This window comes from Artemia sp. Qi Xiang Cuo, chromosome 13 (genome assembly GCF_049724085.1).
Source record: "Artemia sp. Qi Xiang Cuo chromosome 13, ASM4972408v1, whole genome shotgun sequence".
In the NCBI taxonomy this organism is placed as follows: domain Eukaryota; kingdom Metazoa; phylum Arthropoda; class Branchiopoda; order Anostraca; family Artemiidae; genus Artemia; species Artemia sp. Qi Xiang Cuo.
This window is the reverse complement of record NC_142806.1, coordinates 60,625,249-60,647,817: the sequence shown is the minus strand read 5'-3', so window position 1 is coordinate 60,647,817 and position 22,569 is coordinate 60,625,249. Positions and strand designations below refer to the sequence as shown.

At 35.6% G+C, this 22,569-nt stretch overlaps 1 protein-coding gene across 1 annotated transcript in view; it reads right to left on the bottom strand.

Moving 5' to 3' along the window:
• Window positions 1-22,569, bottom strand: part of LOC148945499 (glutamyl aminopeptidase-like) — a 146,255-nt gene that overhangs the window by 23,568 nt on the left and 100,118 nt on the right. The window contains exons 9-12 of the mRNA XM_089099323.1: window positions 22,318-22,403; window positions 17,702-17,829; window positions 13,035-13,238; window positions 395-468 (exon numbers count right to left, since the gene is read on the bottom strand). Coding sequence (XP_088955449.1) covers window positions 395-468; window positions 13,035-13,238; window positions 17,702-17,829; window positions 22,318-22,403 — 492 coding nt within the window. The remainder of the gene's footprint in view (window positions 1-394; window positions 469-13,034; window positions 13,239-17,701; window positions 17,830-22,317; window positions 22,404-22,569) is intronic.

Sequence of the window (22,569 nt, the reverse complement as noted above, 5' to 3'; positions counted from 1 at the left end):
AACTTGCCCAAATAAGCAAGTTATCACTTATAATTTCTTTTTTCGTTCCAATTACTATCTCTATAAAGAAATTTAAAGATAGAAGTACTAACTTGCCTAAATGGGCAAGTTATCACTTATAGCTATTTCTAAAGACATTTAAAGAAAAAAAAATTTCTAACTTGCCTGAATGAGCATATTTCTATAAGGCAATTTAAAGAAAGTAATTACTAACTTGCCTAAAAGATGAAGTTATCGCTTGCAGAATTCTTTTTCCTTCCTGTCAGCAATTTCTATATGGAAATTCAAAAAAGAATTACTAGCTTGCCCAAATAAGCAAGTTATCATTCATAGCTTTCTTTTCCCTTCCTTTCTGATATTTCTATAAAGAAACTTAAAGAAAGGAGTTACTAACTTGCTTAAATGAGCATCGTCATCGTTCCAACCAATGTCCAGAGCTGGCTCTGTGCCTAAAGATTTCAAATAATTCTGGAATAGAAAAATAACATTAGCTGGCAATTTATTACATCATCAAACAAAACAAAAGAAAATTAATCCTAATATATGATGCAAAGTGCCTCCATTATCCCCAAATTTTTCCAAGTTTCCCCGAAGGAAAATTTGGAGAAAAAACTTCAGCTCTAAATAGGAACCACCTTAAAATAGGTTTTTGTTCGATTGAATTTGAGCCTCATCGAAAAAAAATTAGGTCCTCCGATACCTCCCCAAAATTATAAATTTTGGCAATTTATTACATCATCAAACAAAACAAAAGAAAATTAATCCTGATATATGATGCAAAGTGCCTCCATTATCCCCAAATTTTTCTAAGTTTCCCCGAAGGAAAATTTGGAGAAAAAAATACAGCTCTAAATAGGAACCACATCAAAATAGGTTTTTGTTCGATTGAATTTGAGCCCCATCGAAAAAAAATCAGGTCCTCCGATACCTCCCCAAAATTATAATTTGGCAGTTTATTACATCATCAAACAAAACAAAAAGAAAATTAATCCTAATATATGATGCAAAGTACCTCCATTATCCCCAAATTGTTCTAAGTTTCCCCGAAGGAAAATTTGGATGAAAAAACTTCAGCTCTAAATAGGAACCACCTTAAAATAGGTTTTTGTTCGATTGAATTTGAGCCTCATCGAAAAAAAAAACAGGTCCTCCGATACCTCCCCAAAATTCCACATCCGTAAATACACGAAGATTAACACAATCAATCAATCAATCAATCAACCTTTTATTTTTAAATAAATGAACAAACGAAACGGTTAACATGAACATTTTGACTCAAAGCAATGCCAGTGCGAGTCACACCTGATATTGGTAAACAAATTTATATCACACTATGAAGTGAAAAGAGGAGAGCTGATAACATAAAAGTGGGATAAAGAATTAGAAAGGAAAGAATTGAGAAGAGGTGGAGTCAAGGAAGGAGAGTGAAAGGAAAAGTTACAAAAGAAAAATTAAGACATTAACTCATGCGGTATCAAATACTGTGTAAGAGAGGTATCGTTTTTGGAGTGTGCCAAATGATTTTATGGATTTAATAGATTCATTAACTGAGTTTCATACAGAAATACTTCTATGAACTAGAGAGTGTTGAGACCACAGTTTATATAATATACCAGTAAGTTTACCGCAGATGATTTCTGGCTCTTCATTCTCAGTGCGAACAAAAAGCTCCTCCCACTTATTTCTGCACTTATTGTCCACTTATTGGTTGAGCCGGCCAAGTAATTTTGTCGGTACTTGTTCCGTAGGTGATTATTCTTTGTCTACCCGTGAAAAGATCTAATGCCGCTTATGTTTATATCTGCAAAAACGTTCTCTGGAGCACTCGCACCTCGGTCCGGGTTTTTATAATGGGAGAGATAGGGAAAGATCATACTGGATAATTATATAAACTGTGGTTGAGACCTTGTAAAATTTTTTCTCGGTAGCACAAAATTGTACTGGTTGCAGCGGAGAGCTCTTCCTCGATGGATTGTGCTACAAAGTTCGAAGTACCTGGAAAGACCTTGAGGAATTCTATTCGATATTGCCGAGTGTGCTAAACACAGATTACTAACGTTGATTATCTCTGTTATATCTATTGTTCCAGTGTCTCTGTATAGGTTTGTTGAGGGTCACAGCCTGGGGAGGCAATATGTGGCCTTGACTGCATGGTTTTGTGATCTCTTTAATGATTTTAGATGAGATTTGAATGTATTGCCCCAGACAGAACAGCAACAGTTCCAGTAGGGGAAGACAAAAGCATTATAAAGCATTTCCATGATGTCAGCACTTAGAAGCAGGTTAGCTCTATGTAACATTGATGTTTGCCGTGAGACTGTTGAAGACAGCTGGGATATGTGATGTTTGAACGAAAGAGAGGGATCAACAAATGCGCCGAGGAACTTTGCGACTGTGGTCTGAGGATTGGGATTTCCATTGATTGACAGTGCGACAGTGTGAGACAATGAAAAGTTTGAAGGAGCAGAAGTGAAGACTATGATGCAGCTTTTTCTAGCATTTATCTGCATTTTGTTACAAAAACACTAGTCAGATATTTTGTTAACTGATTTTTGTGCCTTTTTTTGCTGCTGACTTAGGTGATTCTACAGCAACAAAAACATGTGAGTAATGAGCAAATAGTACTGAGTGTGTATCTTTGGCATGACATGTTGTCAGTTAGCTGGTGCGCAAAATGAACAAGAGTAGTCCAAGTACCAACCCCTGAGGTACGCCAGATTTTACCGGCAATTCTTCCGACACACTACCCTCCACAATTTACACACTGCTTACGATCAGTCAGGTACGACGAAAACCATTCGTGAGCAACGCCATATATTCCAAATGAATGTAATTTTGTGAGGAGGATCGAATGACATACCGTGTCGAAAGCTTTTAGTGAAATCAAAAAAAAAATCCCTAGTACCTTTTCTACAGCATCCTGGCTATTTAATATTTATTCAATTGAGGCAACTAAGGCATGCAAAGTTGAATGATAATACTAAAACCCATACTGATGGGGATAGAGTAGTTGCAAGCCATCGAGGAACCCGTGTACTCTGTAATAAACCACTCGCTCGAGGACTTTTGATATAACCGGTAGAATTGATATGGGTCGATAATTAGAGATAAGACTCTTCTCTCCCTTTTTTGTAAAGGGGAAGGACTTGGGCAGTTTTAAACACATTAGGATAAAATCCGGTTGCTAATGAAAGGTTGACCAAGTGTGTAAGTGGAGCTACAAGACCTGCAGAGGCTTTCTTCAAGACATAGTTGTAAAGCCCAAAGATGTCTTCGTTTTTGCCATTAGACAGCTTACTGATAAGCACTAGTAATTCCTCTTTCGTACATGGTGCTAGAAAAAGACCTGATATTATTCTACTGTGAGTTTGTTCAGGAGATGGGCCAGAAACACGTAGATATATCTGATTAACGAAAATTGATTAAAATCATCAGCATGAGATTCGCTTGCTACTGTTTCACCACGCATATTTAGTATTTCTTTAGGTATAGCCACCTTCTTCCTTTTTGACACACTATTTCACTAACAACCTCCCATACTTTTCTCAAGTTACTCTTACATTCATTTATTCTATCCACATAATATCACCTTTTTGCATTACGTACTAATCCGTTTAATGTATTTCTGTACTTTTTGTATGTCTCTCTCGCTTCAGAAGTTGTAGACTTTCAGGTACAGTCTTTCAGGTACAAGCTTTCAGGTACAGTCTATTTCTGTGTTTGGTAGACTGAACGAGAACTTTCGTCATCGAAGGAGTTTTGGGAATACTATTGATCCGGCTTGTTCGTAGAGGAAAACACCGTTTTATTAACTGTTTAAGCCGGCTCGTGAGTGCATTTTCTGCCATATCTGCCGAAGACGCATGAGTTACAGCAGACCAATCATTAGATTTCAGGGTTTCGGTGAAGTAATCAATGTTTTTTTTGGAAAAACTTCGATACGTGAAAACGCGATTAGACGCTGACTTAGTGGACTGGCCTGCCCTTGTTGGCACCATTGTAATGACAGGGTGGTGATAGGAAACATCAGATGTTATAATATGTGAGGTAAAAGATGTGTGAGGGTTAAATGAAAGGAATATATTGTCAATCAGTGTTGCAGTATTTCTAGCTGTTCCATACCGTGTGGGAAAGAATACAGCGGGGAGAAGACCAGATGATATGGTTGTATAAAGGAACGAACGCGAGTTGGCGTCACCGTCAGTCGTCAGCAAGTTGATGTTAAAGTCACCCATAAGACAAGTATTTTTACCTCGACCACATTAATATCCGACATAAGCTGCTCAAATTGCGAACAGAAAATATCACTTGGAAATGGCGGTGGCTTGTAAAAAAGGCATACGAAATCTATTGGAGATGACTTTCCAAGAATTTCAATGACTAATAAGCAGACAGATCGTCTAAGTTAGACCACAATACGAAGAATTGATTCTAAGTCATAGCGGTTAGTGTAAAAGATATATTAATTTACAATTACTGTATTTCTATCATAACAAGTTGTCACATGATGTGGACGATGTTTTGCGTCTTAACGGAGCATATAGTTTGTCGACTGTTTGTACTAAGAAGACAGCCCAGTTTTAGCTACACGAACTATACTAAAAAGAATTTTCTTTTTAGTTGGGAATTTAAGAATATCATCCCATTTTGGTTTAATTCCTTGAAAATAATGGCAGAAAAAAATAAACTTATCATTTGTAAAATTCCAGTCAGTATTTAATTAAGATATTCTTGGGGTGTTGCATATGAGCAGGAGAGGCATTCACCCTGTCTATCACGGGATCAGTAGCTGACTCGTCATCGCATCCTGGAATATTGAGAAACGCGGTTTTCAGCAGGGACTGTTCAGTTAAGAATGAAAAATCATTCATCGTCGAGATCACCGATGTTTTTTATTTTCATCAATTAGACTAAATAATGATAGCGGAGGAAAATAATAATAACAGGAGTGTTCCGGTATTCGTAGTGTTTCGTGATGATGTGCGCTGATGATGACTTGTACCGCCAAAAACGGGCAGCCCGCATGTGAAAAAATCCCTGTTCCTTCTCCTTTTTTTTAGTCTGAGAAATCTGACCGTCGATCACAACAGGAAGAGAGGCATAAGCCGGAAATAGAGCAGGAAAAGCATAAGCAGGATAAGAAGTAGAAAGAGAAATGAGAAAGAGAAGTAGAAAGAGAGAAAGAAATAATAGCACCAATGTAAAAGAGTAACAATGTTACAAATTAATTACATCTATGAACATTATTATCAATACACTTTCTTAGGTTAAATACCCACGATAGAAGTATCCAGATATCTTTTCAAAATAATAATCTCGTCCTTATTTGATACATTACGGGCACTTGTGGGTCCAGTTCTAACCATAACGTTTCCATCAGTGGTCCAGAAATTTTTCAGTCCACATTCAGTTTTTGCGTATGCGAATAACCCACGTTTAACTTAAGTTAGGCATTCAGTGACAGACATTCTAGACCCCTTGAGTTGCTTCCTATTTTTTAAAATCTCCGACCGAACTCTAAGGTTAGAAAGTGTCACTACAGTCGGTCTTGCCAGATTTGACACTTTGTGTCCTATTCTTCAGGCAGAGACAAATATCAGAGGCATCTAAAGAAATGCCCGGATATTTCTGCGCACATAGTTCCATAAGTTTATTTTCTACGTTCTCCTTGATAACAGTGTCCGTGGTGACATCTTCTTCGAGGCCGAAAAATATCACTTGGTTACCTAGCGACGCTTGTGCAAAGGTCTCATTGTGATTGTCTATTGTCCCTTTAATTTCACTGACTGACGCTTTCACAGCATTAGCAGCTAGATCGATATCAAAAACAGACTTCTCAAGGGATTATAAACGCCGGTCAAGTTCACAGAACTTGTCTTTCACCATTATCTCAAGATCGAGCGACAGACTATTGTAAATCTCCGTTTTGATGTTTTCGATGATGGACCCACTCGGTTCTGTTCTCTGATTTGCCGCATCCAGTTTGCTGACAGCTGTTTAAACTTCTTGGCCGATTTTTAAGTCCAAGTCCTTTTCGATTTTGTCAGTCCACTGTTTTGTTTTAACATTCAGTTGGTTTACTTGGTTTGTCAGTATGATTAATTGTTCTTCCGTACTTTTGTTGCCTGAGAACTTCACTTCTGAATCAGAGCGGATTGTTCTACCACCTTCCGTTAGAATCTGCAACTTACTTTTATCCAAGCCAGACACTTTACTTGCCATTGTCTTGCAACTGAACCTCCGTACAACTGAGCCCCCCATCAAATGAGCCCCCGTGCAACTAAAACCCCATGCATATGAATCCCATTGCAACTGAACTCCCGTAAAACTGAGCCACCGTGCAACTGAACCCCCGTACAACTGAACCCCCGTGCAGTTGAACCCCCGTGCAACTGAACCCTCTTGTAACTAAACCCTTGTGCAGCTGAACCACCGTACTCAGTTTTTCAGTATTCTACAAATATGAGGCAACATCATTGGGTAAAGCACAAGTTTTAAATTTTACATGTTCAACCTTGTTGGGATTGTTTGCTTTTTAAAGTCATGATATAAATGCCTATTAAGACGATTAATAAAAAAAAGCTCTGTTTTGTTGTCTGACGTCACAAACCATTAAAGCCAGATTTATTTCTCCTTTGTATGTCTGTTAATGGGGTTTCCCTTCATTCTGTCACTGTCTATGGGGTCTAGGCGTTTCTCCCCCGGACATTATCCCCGTGGAAAATACCCCCCCCCCGCGGCTGGTTGGTTTCCAATCACATTTGGCTTATATAAAAAGGACTAGAACTCTCAATTTCTGATCGAATGAGCATACTCCAAAGTTTCTACGACCATGAGGCGGAGGAGGGGGTAGTCCCCTCCTGTAAGAAATAGATTCTGCTCATTTTGGGGTTTAGTGTTACTCTTTACTTTCATAATAACAGCGTAGAGCTGAAATCTTCCCAGAAATCAAGAGAGATTAAATATCAATTTTATGTTTTTGATGTGTTTTTTTAAAGCTTTTTGACCCCCCCCCCCGAAAAAATAACCCCTCGAACAAAGGTCCGTAAATTCCCTGTTGTTTTACAATTCCAAACATTTTCATATAAGAGCTTTAAATCTCTTCAATAAGGATCTATGTTTGTTTTGTAGTTAAGGAGGGTGGGAGATGCCTCAAACGGTGCATTTAAATACCAAAACATCCCAACTCTCATTGATCCTTCGGATAGATACAGAATTAGTCCTAACGGAGATACGAGAGGAGGGTTGAGGTAGAAATTGATATATAATCCCCAGGGCCGTATCCAGGACTTATGTTTGGGGTTTGACTTTTTTTCAGGGACAAAAAAAAAAAAATCCAAAAAAAAACTTCAAAAATGTGAAATTGATATTTAATCCCTCTTGATTTCTGGGAATATTTCTTCTCTATGCTGTTATTATGAAAGAAAAGAGTAACATTAAACCCTAAAATGAGCATAATTTATTCGTTACAGGAGGGGACTGCCCCTTCCTCATCTCTATGACGGTGATTCAGTTACACGCACCCCCTCCCCCCGAGATTTCACCCATCACAGGCTATTTCTCAGCCCACACCCTCCTTGTCCCTCACTCGCTGCTTTCCTTAAAGATATGAAAAAAACTTTTATCCCCTACATTACTGAAAAATTACAACAAAACATCCAAGTACTTTTCTTCTCCTCCTTATTTCTACAGATTTGGTGGTTTCCCTCCCTTTTTGCCTTTTCATTGAACTGTTCATTGAATATATATATATATATATATATATATATATATATATATATATATATATATATATATATATATATATATATATATATATATATATATAGCCAGTCCTTAGCCAGTCCACTGACTAAGTGGACTGGCCTGCCCTTGTTGGGACCATTGTGATGACAGGGTGGTGATCAGAAACATCAGATGTTATAATATGTGAGGTAAAAGATGTGTGAGGGTTAAAGGAAAGGAATATATTGTCAATCAGTGTTGCAGTATTTCTAGCTGTACAATACCATGTGGGAAAGAATACAGTGGGGAGAAGACCAGATGATATGGTTGTATAAAGGAACGAACGCGAGTTGGCGTCACCGTCAGTCGTCAGTAAGTTGATGTTAAAGTCACCCATAAGACAAGTATTTTTACCTCGACCACATTCATTAATATCCGACATAAGCTGCTCAAATTGCGAACAGAAAATGTCACTTGGAAACGGCGGTGGCTTATAAAAAAGGCATACGAAATCTACTGGATATGACTTTCCTCGGATTTCAATGACTAATAAGCAGACAGATCGACTACGTTCGACCACACCATTAAAAATTGATTCCAAGTCATCGCGCCTCTTGTAAGAGATAGAGTCATTTACAAATAATGTATTGCCACCAGAGCACTTTGTTACGTGCCGTGGAAGATGTATGGCCTTAAAACAGGGCGAACAGTATGGCGACATGTCATCTTGAGAAGACAGCCAAGTTTCAGTTAAACCAACTAAACTAGAAGAATTTTTCCTTTCAGTAGTGAATGTAAGAATATCATCCCATTTGTGTTTAATTCCTTGAACATTATGGCAGAAAAAATTAAACTTATCATTAGTAGAAATTGCAGGAAGTATTTAATTAAGATATTCTTGGGGTGTTGCATATGAGCAGGAGAGGCATTCACCCTGTCTATCACGGGATCAGTAGCTGACTCGTCATCGCATCCTGGAAGATTGAGAAATGCGGTTTTCAGCAGGGACTATTCAGTTAAGAATGAAAAATCATTCATCGTCGAGATCACCGATGTTTTTATTTTCATCAATTAGACTAAATAATGATAGCGGAGGAAAATAATAATAACAGGAGTGTTCCAGTGTTTGTAGTGTTTCGTGATGATGTGTGCTGATGATGACTTGTACCGCCGAAAAGGGGCAGCCCGCATATGAAAAAATCCCTGTTCCTTCTCCTTTTTTTTAGTCTGAGAAATCTGACCGTCGATCACAACAGGAAGAGAGGCATAAGCAGGAAATAGAACAGGAAAAGCATAAGCAGGATAAGAAGTAGAAAGAGAAAAAGAAATGAGAAAGAGAAGTAGAAAGAGAGAAAGAAATAATAGCACCAATGTAAAAGAGTAACAATGTTACAAATTAATTACATCTATGAACATTATTATCAATACACTTTCTTAGGTTAAATACCCACGATAGAAGTATCAAGATATCTTTTCAAAATGATAATCTCGTCCTTATTTGATACTTTACGGGCACTTGTGGGTCCGGTTTTAACCATAACGTTTCCATCAGTGGTCCAGAAATTTTTCAGTCCACATTCAGTTTTTGCGTATGCGAATAACCCACGTTTAGCTTTAGTTAGGCATTCAGTGACAGACATTCTAGACCCATTTAGCTGCTTCCTATTTTTTAAAATCTCCGACCGAACTCTAAGGTTAGAAAGTGTCACTACAGTCGGTCTTGCCAGATTTGACACTTTGTGTCCTATTCTTCAGGCAGAGACAAATATCAGAGGCATCTAAAGGAATGCTTGGAAATTTCTCCGCACATAGTTCCATAAGTTTATTTTCTACGTTCTCCTTGATAACAGTGTCCGTGGTGACATCTTCTTCGAGGCCGAAAAATATCACTTGGTTACCTAGTGACGCTTGTGCAAAGGTCTCATTGTGATTGTCAATTATCCCTTTAATTTCACTGACTGAAGCTTTCACAACATTAGCAGCTAGATCGATATCAGAAACAGACTTCTCAAGGGATTATAAACGCCGGTCAAGTTCACAGAACTTGTCTTTCACCATTATCTCAAGATCGAGCGACAGACTATTGTAAATCTCCGTTTTGATGTTTTCGATGATGGACCCACTCGGTTCTGTTCTCTGATTTGCCGCATCCAGTTTGCTGACAGCTGTTTAAACTTCTTGGCTGATTTTTAAGTCCAAGTCCTTTACGATTTTGTCAGTCCACTGTTTTGTTTTAACATTCAGTTGGTTTACTTGGTTTGTCAGTATGATTAATTGTTCTTCCGTACTTTTGTTGCCTGAGAACTTCACTTCTGAATCAGAGCGGATTGTTCTACCACCTTCCGTTAGAATCTGCAACTTACTTTTATCCAAGCCAGACACTTTACTTGCCATTGTCTTGCAACTGAACCTCCGTACAACTGAGCCCCCCATCAAATGAGCCCCCGTGCAACTAAAACCCCATGCATATGAATCCCATTGCAACTGAACTCCCGTAAAACTGAGCCACCGTGCAACTGAACCCCCGTACAACTGAACCCCCGTGCAATTGAACCCCCGTGCAACTGAACCCTCTTGTAACTAAACCCTTGTGCAGCTGAACCACCGTACTCAGTTTTTCAGTATTCTACAAATATGAGGCAACATCATTGGGTAAAGCACAAGTTTTAAATTTTACATGTTCAACCTTGTTGGGATTGTTTGCTTTTTAAAGTCATGATATAAATGCCTATTAAGACGATTAATAAAAAAAAGCTCTGTTTTGTTGTCTGACGTCACAAACCATTAAAGCCAGATTTATTTCTCCTTTGTATGTCTGTTAATGGGGTTTCCCTTCATTCTGTCACTGTCTTTGGGGTCTAGGCGTTTCTCCCCCGGAAATTATCCCCGGGGAAAAATCCCCCCCCCCCCCCCCGCGGGTGGTTGGTTTCCAATCACATTTGGCTTATATAAAAAGGACTAGAACTCTCAATTTCTGATCGAATGAGCATCCTCCAAAGTTTCTACGACCATGAGGCGGAGGAGGGGGTAGTCCCCTCCTGTAAGAAATAGATTCTGCTCATTTTGGGGTTTAGTGTTACTCTTTACTTTCATAATAACTGCGTAGAGCTTAAATCTTCCCATAAATCAAGAGTGATTAAATATCAATTTTTTGTTTTTGATTTGTTTTTTTAAAGCTTTTTTACCCCCCCCCCCGAAAAAATAACCCCTCGAACAAAGGTCCGTAAATTCCCTGTTGTTTTACAATTCCAAACATTTTCATATAAGAGCTTTAAATCTCTTCAATAAGGATCTATGTTTGTTTTGTAGTTAAGGAGGGTGGGAGATGCCTCAAACGGTGCATTTAAATACCAAAACATCCCAACTCTCATTGATCCTTCGGATAGATACAGAATTAGTCCTAACGGAGATACGAGAGGAGGGTTGAGGTAGAAATTGATATATAATCCCCAGGGCCGTATCCAGGACTTATTTTTGGGGTTTGACTTTTTTTCAGGTACAAAAAAAAAAAAAAATCCAAAAAAAACTTCAAAAATGTGAAATTGATATTTAATCCCTCTTGATTTCTGGGAATATTTCTTCTCTATGCTGTTATTATGAAAGAAAAAAGTAACATTAAACCCTAAAATGAGCATAATTTATTCGTTACAGGAGGGGACTGCCCCTTCCTCATCTCTATGACGGTGGTTCAGTTACACGCACCCCCTCCCCCCGAGATTTCACCCATCACAGGCTATTTCTCAGCCCACACCCTCCTTGTCCCTCACTCGCTGCTTTCCTTAAAGATATGAAAAAAACTTTTATCCCCTACATTACTGAAAAATTACAACAAAACATCCAAGTACTTTTCTTCTCCTCCTTATTTCTACAGGTTTGGTGGTTTCCCTCCCTTTTTGCCTTTTCATTGAACTGTTCATTGAATATATATATATATATATATATATATATATATATATATATATATATATATATATATATATATATATATATATATATATATATATATATATATATATATATATATATATATATATATATATATATATATATATATATATATATATATATATATATATATATATATATATATATATATATATATATATATATATATATATATATATATATATATATATATATATATATAATTTTCTCTTTATTTATTCTACTGCTGTGGTTGGCTTTGGGAAGGTACACTACGCCCCACCGCAGCAACTCATCCGATAGGCTTGAGCGTGGTAGGTACCACAAGGTAACTGCTTGAGAACTTCTGAGGGTTACCACCATATTTTTTAAACATATGTTAGAGGGCATGTCCGATCGCATGAGACCAAGGTTGTCTTTGTGAAATGCTGTTTATAAAATGAGATAACCATTCATACAGGCGCTAATCGCCCAAAGCCCAAGTTCCTCTTGGCCCAAGGATTTACGGCCACAATTTTGGCAATATGAGATGTAAAATTTCCTATTTTCCCTTTATATATGACCTTGTTGTTGTTGGCTTTGGGCAACTACACTTTGGTTGGTAACCATACTATTAGGCTTGGAAGGTACCACGCCGAGCGTGGTAGGTACTTCACGGTAACTCCTTCAGAACCTTTGAGGGCTACCATCATACTTTCTGAAAATATGTTAGTAGACATTTTTTACCTAACGAATCAATGTTGTCTTCAGAAAATGATGATGTACAAAAAAAGAGATTAACCATCCATTTAGATGTTAGTAATTTAATTACCAAAGGTAGAAACTACCAAAGGTATTTACTTTTACCTTTGGTAACTACGAAAGGTAAATACCTTTGGTAATTACCAATTACCAAACGTATTACTAGGCAAATTGATTACACTGGAAGTTTCACAATAAAAAATCTGATAAAATATACTTGCCAGTTTAAGCATTTTTTTTGACAAAATGAACTCTTTAGAATTTCTTTGTTTTTGGTAAACAAATCCTAGTTGTTTACCTTTGAAACAAATCAGCCATCGCAACTGCGTCCTTACTGCAAATAAAATTTTTAATGTTGTCCCATTTTGTCAAGTCGGGCAGGTAAGAAAGTTGGTTTGATAATTTAAGTTTGAGATCTCGCTACTATGTATATTTTATAATTTTTGAAACCTTGTTTTCAGAAGTTATTATACAGATTTTTGCAACCTCTAGAAAATTGGACAAGTCTGAGCCCCTTGGTTCTCCCTCCTCCCTTGTACATACAACAACATTTGCACTACGATTTCATTGATAATTCTCACCAGCTTAATACTGTTTGACCTAATCTATTAATTAGCTCTATTTAAAAATTTGGAAAGCCTTACTCTGAATGGAATATAGATAGCGCTGTCTCTCAAGAGTGTTTTCATTCTTCCAAGAGAGCTCCTTGCCGCTGACCAAGGAGTTGGGTGTCTCTCATTAGTTAAGTATGCAACCATATCCAAGGCAACACTAAACGAAGAATGTCCTGCCTCAGCAAGAGAAAAAGAGTCATCGATTAGGGAGGCTCTGTCAGCTGCTTCTAGGGCCTGAAATAAGAGTTATATATAATGGTCGTAGTCAAAGAAGTTATAGTAAGTGAAAGAGTCATAGACAGAGATCATACACAATTCAGAATTTAAGAAGAGAAACAATATAACTTATTATTTTGAAACTAATATAAAAATTTCAGTTAAGATAGCAGACTCTTACCCAGGGTCATATCCGGGATTTTTTTGAGGGGGGGGGGGTAAAAAGATATTTCGGGGGGAGGGGGTGCACAAAACATTTAAAAAACGCATCAAAATTTTTTTATATTCATTCTTGTTACGCTTTTACGAGTCGGACAAACATTTCGGGGGTAGGGGAGTTCAGACCACCTAATCTCTCCCCCTGGATACGGCCTTGCTCCTAGCACACAATCACATTTTAGTTTCCGTCTACTGAAGGTAGCCTATTGAATGTAGGATATCCTGCATGTTACATGTAACTAACAGTCGAATCAGCTTTTCGAAAGAAAAAACTTTGATTTTCAATTTCATTTTAAGGTCAGACATTAAGGAAAAAATTTAGTAAACAACAAGATTCACGAAAATAGTATTTTGCTGAATAAATCCACTATAAATTACAAACATACCAAAACACATAAATGAACAGTGAATACTTGAGATATTGCACATTTCACAAAACATATCATTCAGTAAAGAACAGCTTCTGGCAAGAGTAATATCGTCAGTGTCAAGCAAAAACCAAGTATCTCCCTTTGTCTAAATTTTTCAGGAAGTAAAAAAAAAATACATAATAACTTTTCTTGTTAGTAGTTACGCTGTTAAAACATTTACATTGGATGGGTAGCTTTTTACGGTGGACCCCATGATAAGAACAAAAACAAATTGACTAAAGCAGTTCTAACAAAAAGCCGATATGGGGTTTCCGCTTGAACAAATCCCTAATAGCCTATGGCAGAGTGTCAAGCATCTCGGGAAATAATGCAATTAAGCTATACTGTTTTTATCCAAACTCGAATATAAAGCTATACTGTTTTTATAAACAGTATAGCTTTATATAATATAAAGCTATATATATAGCTATATAGCTTTATATAATATAAAGCTATCAAACAGTTCGTGGTAACGAACTGTAAGTAAGGACCGACCCGGCTCAATGGTAACCGAAACTCTAAAAAACGGAATTTTGATACCAATAGATACGTCAAAAGAATCAGATTTTAATTCTGATTTCAAAAATGTAAGTTTCATCAAGTTTAATCTTAGCCATCAAAAGTTACGCGCCTGAGAAAATTTGGCTTATTTTTGAAAAAAGGGGAAAGATCCCCTAAAAGTTATAGAGCCTTAATGAAAATCACACCATCAGATTCAGCGTATCAGAGCACCCTACTCTAGAGGTTTCAAGCTACTATCTACAACAATGTGGAATTTTCCATTTTTTGCCAGAAGAAAGATCACGGATGCGTGTTTATGTTTTTGGAGGAGGGGGTTACTCGGGAGAATCTTTCCGTGGAGGATGTTTCGTTGGGGTAAGGGATATTTCTATGAAGGGGACGCCGGATTTCCAAGCATTATTTGAAAAACGATAAGAAATAAAATTTAAAAAAACAAGTTTTTTCAAATGAAAGCAAGAATCAACATTAGAACTTAAAACGAACAGAAACTATTACGTATTTGAGGGGGTTCTCCCCCAAGTCAATGCCTCGCTCTTTACGCTACAGTTTTTTTTTTGATGCTTTTAAAAGAGATATATTTTATATCTAAACGGCCTTCGGTGTTCTGGGTTTTTTTAATTAAATATTGTTTTAACTTTTAACGTAAAGCACATGGTATTGAATAAGGGGATAAACCCCTCATATACGTAATAGCGTATACTTAATAATAAAAAAAACAAGCGATACGGCTCAACAGTAATCAAAACTTTAAAAACGGAATTTTGATGTCAATAAACGTATCAAAAGAATGGGCTTATAATGTTGATTCTAAATATATAAATTTTATTAAGTTTAGTATAGATAATTTCGGAGACCACACTGCCTTTCCATGACGATAAATAACAGTTCAAATAGGGATAAAATCCTTTTAATAGACAGTGATAATATAACTTCACAAAAATACCAGATATTTCGGTCACATATACAGTGACCGTCATCAGTTTTACTACTGATGACGGTCACTGTATATGTGACCGAAATATCTGGTATTTTTGTGAATTTCTATCATCACTGTCTATTAAAAGGATTTTATCCCTATTTGAACTTTTATTTAAGTTTAGTATTACTGATCAAAGGCTACGAGCCTGAAAAAATTTACCTGATTTCTTAAAGAGGGGGGAAACATCCCCTGCAAGTGAAAGAATTTTAATGAAAATCACACCGTCAGATTCAGCGTATCAAAAAACCCTATTACATAGGTTTCAAGCTTATATCTGCAAAAATCTGCAACTTTGTTTTTTTGCCAGAAGAAAAATATACGAATATAGAAGTTCGTTTCGTAAGTTAATTTGTAAATTACGTCAGAACCAAATTTAGAGACAGCCATTTAGAAAAAGAAAAGTAAAATTTTTATGTAAATTTTGTTTACTTATTCAATGACGGTGAGACAAAATAAAAGCTGCATTAACTAAAAAACGATCAGAAATTAAATAAAAAAAACCAGTTTTTTAAACTGAAAGTAAGGAGCGACATTAAAACTTAAAACGAACAGAAATTATTCCGTATATGAAAGCAGACACATGGTTTAGAAGAGGAGCTTCTTCCTCGTCTTTGGTTTCCTCTCTGAATCCTTTTGCACCAGTTGTGTCTGCTTCCTTACTCTCTGAATCAAAGGTTTCATTGAAGGTACCTTCGCCACTCGAAAAACTAGCTTCAGGTAAATCAAAGTTTACTTCAGGGAAATATTCGGAATTCTTTTCTTCCCGTCGAGGTGGCTCAGTTTCATCCGTCGGTCTCGTCGTCTTCACTGGAAATATAGTCTCATCCTGTTGAAATGTGGCTAAAATCCTCAGAACTCATCTAGGGCTATCAAAACATCATCAAACCATCTAGGGCTACAATGAGAGAAAGGCTGAGATGGCTTGGACACTTTCTGCGGACAGATTGCCGAAGATTGTCCTTTTTGGCCAATCGTCAAGGGCTAAACGGAAAGCAGGTCGTCCGCGGTTGGGGCAGGACGATGTCATAAGGAAAGATTTAAGGGAAATGGAAACTTCCTGGGAAGGTGCAAAGAGGGACGCTTTAAATAGATTGGGATGGAGGAGGAGCGTGCGTAGCTGTGATTGCCTCAGGCGGCTTGGTGCTGCCGTGAGTTGTCAGTGGTAGTAGCAGTAAACAAAAAGAACACGGTAAAGCATAGAATAACGGTTTTCGGGAAAGAAAAATGCTAGAAAAAAAGACACATTTTATTTTTCTAATTTAAAGCCCATTTTGATTGTTTTATTTGCGTTTTTGGCAAAGCATCTCCAGCCCCCTGTCATCCCCAGCCCCTAAAATTACTTAAAAACATGGATGAGAATGGGGAAAATAGGGGGAAATGTTCAACTAATACTTGCTGCATATTATAAAGTATGAATTCGATAATTTTTCATGTTATTTTTTTTTTGTACCCTATGGCTATAGGAAGATACAAGGCAATAGGAAGGTGGGCTGGAAATTAATTGCCAATAAAGCGATTAAAACCATGAAAATGACCATGAATTTAGTAACTTAAAATTATTTATCTCTTTCTTCTAGCAGGTTCCTATCTGGACAGCCCTATTCTAGAGTTTTACCAAATACATAATTGTAACATACTATGCAACCACATTTCTGTTAAGAGATAATTTCACTGAAAATGACATTTGCTGTTTTAAATTTAAATATTGAAAATTTAGATTTAATGCTGGAATGCTTATATTTAATGTTAAATCTAAACGTAAAAACAAAACGTTTTTGTTTTTATATTATCTCTCAGCTATTCTTAGAAATATTATATGCCATTTTTTTTCCAGAAATTTAGTCACTTGAAAAAAAGTCATCAAGATAATATTTCCAAACTCCAAAAGACATTTCCTATATACAGCAAGTGTCACGCTCTGCCACGTGCTTGGCAGTATTTGATGCCACGCCTGAATAGCTTGTATTGAGTAAAATTACTTGACTACGGTTGAGTAAATAAGACATTAGAAGTTTTGAAGAAGTCAAGACAGAGCAAAATTCCAGATTGAAACTTGAACGTTGAGGGTAGTGTTGACGAGTGATAAGACTGGATTATTTACAATTATTTTTCTTTTATATTTGTATTCATCCATTATAATTATTAATTCAGTTATTTCCAGTTATTTTTCACAGAAATGTTTTCTTTTTATTTGTGAATATTAAAAAACTTGAACGTGACCTATCTTCAGTCCTTACTGTTGATCCTAACGGTCCTCAAAGTTAGTCCTTATAATCCGAACGGCTCTAGCTTTAGAACCGTTTGTTGGTACATAAAACGGCTTTAGCACACAAAACCCTTAAGATACTTACATTAGTATCGGTTTTCAGCAGATCACTTAGAACCTTGGAGACGTCTTCCGGATAATTTACACGATAAAATCCTGTAAATCTATTGTTGAATTTGACCCAAGTCGCTTCAGCAGGTACCGTTATCTCAACTAGAAGAGTAATAATAGGATCTTTAGGTCTAATAAAATATGAAGATAAATAAGTTCTTTTAGGCGATAGCAAATTTTATGTTCACTTTCACCTAGGTTTTATCAAATTAGCTTTACCAGTTTTATCTTGTTACTCAATTCTTGCTAAAATCAAGTTGACACCTAAACACCTGTTTGTTTTCAAAAATTAGTCTGAAAATATTTTTTGGAAGTAAAGTAAATTTCTATTCAAAGTTGGGTGCACCTCTCTCTTGGTATGTTGACTTTCTTTATTAGTTATTACTATTTTTCTTCGTATTTATTTTCCTTGATTTGTTGTTATTCTTTGGTTTTTGTTTATTATTTAGTTATTTTATTTTATTTAAATTGGGGGGGGGGGACTTAGCTATATAGAAATGCATTTTATTAGATAACATGTATTGAAAATTTTGGTGGAGTGGATGGTGGAAGGGTTGAGATAGGGAAATAAGTCAATGTTCCCGCACAAGATACTGTTTTGCCCTTCAGTGCACTAGTATTTTTTTTTTTTTATTTATGCTGATAGTGGTTGAAATAAATTGAATTGAATAGCCTTCTTTCAACCCAATTATCTAATTACCATCAAATCAAAAACAAAGAGGCACATTAGTTAAATAAATACATATTTTGATGTAGTAAATACGCAATTTTAAGTTCATGTTTTTCCGTAGCATTTAGACACATATTTTGAACCCCTTGGAGCCATGGAACCACCCTGGAATCAACGAACCATGAAACCATAGAATCATGACATACTCCTACAAACATTTATCATGGCAACTAGACATTAAAACAGCCACATCGCTTGCTCTAGTTAAAAGAACACGAGGAAATTTCTAAGACATTACTAGAAAAGCAGTATTGTTCAGCATTGCATATCAGCCTGGAGCCATCTATCTGAATAGGCTATTCAACTAGAGTCATATAATGAACGGCCATAAAATTAATTTACTTAAGAGGGAGGAATTGACACCCCGAAACAAAAGCAATTGAAAAGGAGAAAAGGAAAAAAAGGAAAAAAAAGGAAAAAAATCTGAGGATTTTTATGGATGACAGTTCTTAGAGTAGCCTAATTACCGTTTGAAGATTACCTTTTGAAATTACCTTTTTACCTTTTGAAATCTTGCAAATTATGACTCAGAATGTCACAATCTATAGAAAAAAAGTCATTATTTCCATATGAGATACTTATCCTGCTTTTTGCGTAAAAAACCTTCATTTAATTAACTTTCATAAATAAAAATAAATTAAAAATATATACAAAAAAGTTAATTGTACCCTTTTGTAAAAAACAGGTGTCGCTTCACAACTTCAAGCAAAAGCGAAAAGAAACTAATAATGACTCTATTTAACCAAATTGTGTGAAAATAAACCAAATTGTGACTCTATATGTTGATTAAACAAAAACGTTTTTTTCTTGAATAAGGTTAAGAAACCAAAGAGCGAAACTATAACCCAAAACGAGCAGAAATAAACAGCATTGGTAACGAACTGTAAGTCAACAGTGACCTTTACCAATACTAATCAAAATTACTGTTGACAGAATTTATAAATCCACAGTGGCACCAATTGGGAGAGGTGAGGGGGCATTTCCCTCCAATATTTTCATTGCCCTCCCCCCTTAAATTTTACAAAATATCTTTTTTCGGTATTTCCATTGAAAATGGCTGTTTAAATACTTCCATTGAAAAAAAATAAAGAAAAAGAATTGCCCCTCTACCCTAGATTTTCAAAAATGAATTGCCCCCCCCCCCTAATTTCCATGAATTGACGCCGTGCAAATCCGAACATATACGCAGAGCAAGTTGAACAAATTAATTTCTTATTTAATCGAAATTCCAAACCCCACAGATTTTAAAATCATTTTTAGGCAAATCCAGGAATAAATAACCATTTTTAAATGAACAGGAACATAATATTAATTTTAATGGCGCTTTTAATACTTCACAAAATTCGCAGTATTGTGGAATTGTTGTCTACCATTATTTAGAACATTACTTAACATTATTTATATCACTATATAATGTTAGATTTTCATGGGTTCGTTGCAATGAAGGTGAAGTCTCAGATTCCAATCAGCCATGTGGCTCTAATTTCTCGGTCCTTTTGTCCAGTCACGTTGAAATCATTTTTCCAGTCATGTCAAACTGGTTTGTCCATCCACGTTAAAATACTTTGTTCATCCATGTTTAAATGTCTTATCCAGCCACACTGAAACTTTTTTGCAAACCATATTAAACATTAAAAAATGCTTAGCCCATCTGTATTTAAATGCTTTTTCAGACACGTTTAAAACCTTTTTACAGCCATGTTAAAATGCTTTATTCATCCATGTTTAAATTCTTTGTCTGTCTATGTATAAATCTCTTTTCCAGCCACGCTGAAATTTTTCTACAAACCATATTAAACAAAACAAAAAACAATGCTTTGTCCATCCGTGTTTAAATACTGTGTCTACCCACGTTTAAATACTTTCTTTGCTTACGCTGAAACGTCCAGCCACGTTGAAATCCTTTTTCCAGCCATGTTGAAACACTTTGAAATCATGCTCTGAATTACTTTAAAAACTTTTCCCAGCCATTTGAAATTTTCCAGCCATTGAAAATTTCCAGCCAGTTGAAAAATTTTTCCAACCATTTATTAAATGTCTTCTCAGCCACTTATTTGTTCAGTCACGTTCAGTCCAACCCCAAGAATTAATTGTGTAAACACAGCAATAATGAATTATACATACTTTTATTTAACACATATTTTTCTAACGAAAATAATTCAGTTCGAAGGATATTTTATAAAAGAATTTTTTTTTTTTTTTTATGAACAATTTATACTTCAGTTCGAAGGAAAATTTATAAAATTTTTACTTCTGGCACAAAACACTATTATTTTCTATTTTTATCAATTTTTTATTTTTATTTATTTTTTAATACAATAGCATAGAGTACTTACCACATCCAACTGATCAGTACCAGAATTGATGTGCACACGGTAGTTGAAAACTCCGATTTTTACAGAATTTTCATCCGATTTTAACAGAAAAAAACAAATCCGATTTTGAGTTAAGGATGATCTCACCTTCATCTTAACACAACAAGTCTAACAGCGCACCCAGAATTTTTCTATCTGCTATACTCTCTGAGATACGACCTTGTATTTTTATAGTGGGGGGGGGGGAGAAAGATTTGTCCGTTTTCCACAACCAAAACCTAATTTGGACATACTAGAATTACAGAACCTTGAAACTTAAAACAAAGTACTAGATTTATACAAAGGACAGTCACAGAGGGTGGGGGTATATACTGGATAAACCAACACAACCCCCTTAGAAAACACAATAGAAAACAGAGATAACTAATTGAAATATCTAGAGAAAATAATACACTTTCCTATGGAAAAAATAAGTATTTCACGAAGTGTTACAAGACCCACTATAACTATAATGACATTCGTATGTAGGTTTGAATTACACCTAAGAACGAAATTCAGTATATTATAGTTATAACCAAAATTTTTTCGTTAATCCATCCCTATATTTTGTATTGTTCTTCTGTATACTTAGGTACATTTTCTTCAATTGTTAATCCTTTGCGAATTATCAAAAACAACCCTATTAGAGTATTATCAGGGAAATGAGAAAGAGAATCAGTTCGAGAAGTTTATAGGGATCTTAGGATATTGCCGGTGGCGAGTCTTCATCATTTTTATATATTTTTATATATTAGCGTTTATGTATAGGTACAATATGAAGCAGCTACCGGAGTGTTTTAATACATAACCAAAATACTAGGGGTAAAAATGATTATTATACTCCACCAATAGTGTCTGCCAGCTCCAAGTTTTCTTTTATTATAAAGGGTATAAATTTATGGAATAATTTGGATAATGATATGAAGAAGCAAGAAAATTTTAGTGATTTTTAGTAAATATGAATTCTAGTTTTGTTTGTTTTGGAGGAGATTTGATTTAATTTAAATTAAGTTGTAACTGTTTGTTGGTTTGTGAATGTGACCCCACAGCATGAATATGGTATTTAGTTGCTGTCCCTGTAGTATTATTATTATTATTTTTTTCTTCTTTTCTTTTCTCTCTTTTTCTTTCTTTCTTATTATAGTGAACTTAAAAGATGTTATATATATGCGTTTCTTTTTAACTGATTCACCCCACGTCAACCGTTTGGTTTTGGGTGACTCATATTAATTGTTGTATGTAAATTTTTGTTTAAGTTAATTAAATATATCAATATAAAAAATTATCAATAGAAAACTCTTGGAGTTAATGTTTAATCCCACACAATGTATCATAATCAAGCCGTTGCACAAACCATAGAAGATTCCTAAGATATCCCTATATTAATTATTTTATAAGACTTAACATGTTTTGTTTAGTGGAAAATAAAACTTACTTTGATCGTCATTCATATGAAGTCATTTGATTTCAGGTTCTTTATTCAAGTTAGTGGAAAATAAAACTTACTTTGATCGTCATTCATATGAAGCCATTTGATTTCAGGTTCTTTATTCAAGTTAGTTATATAGGAAACTGGTACTTCCCATTTGTAGCTGAAAAGAAAAGAAAGTTATTGAAATTTTTGCGACGAAAAAGTTGGTTTCAGAGGGTCCCCAATTGGGCCCCCAAAAATAACAGCCAAACCACAGAAGAGAGGCAGGTTGAACAAAAATTAGGAATTTAAGCCATAGAATACACTCAGTCATGACCACTGTATAT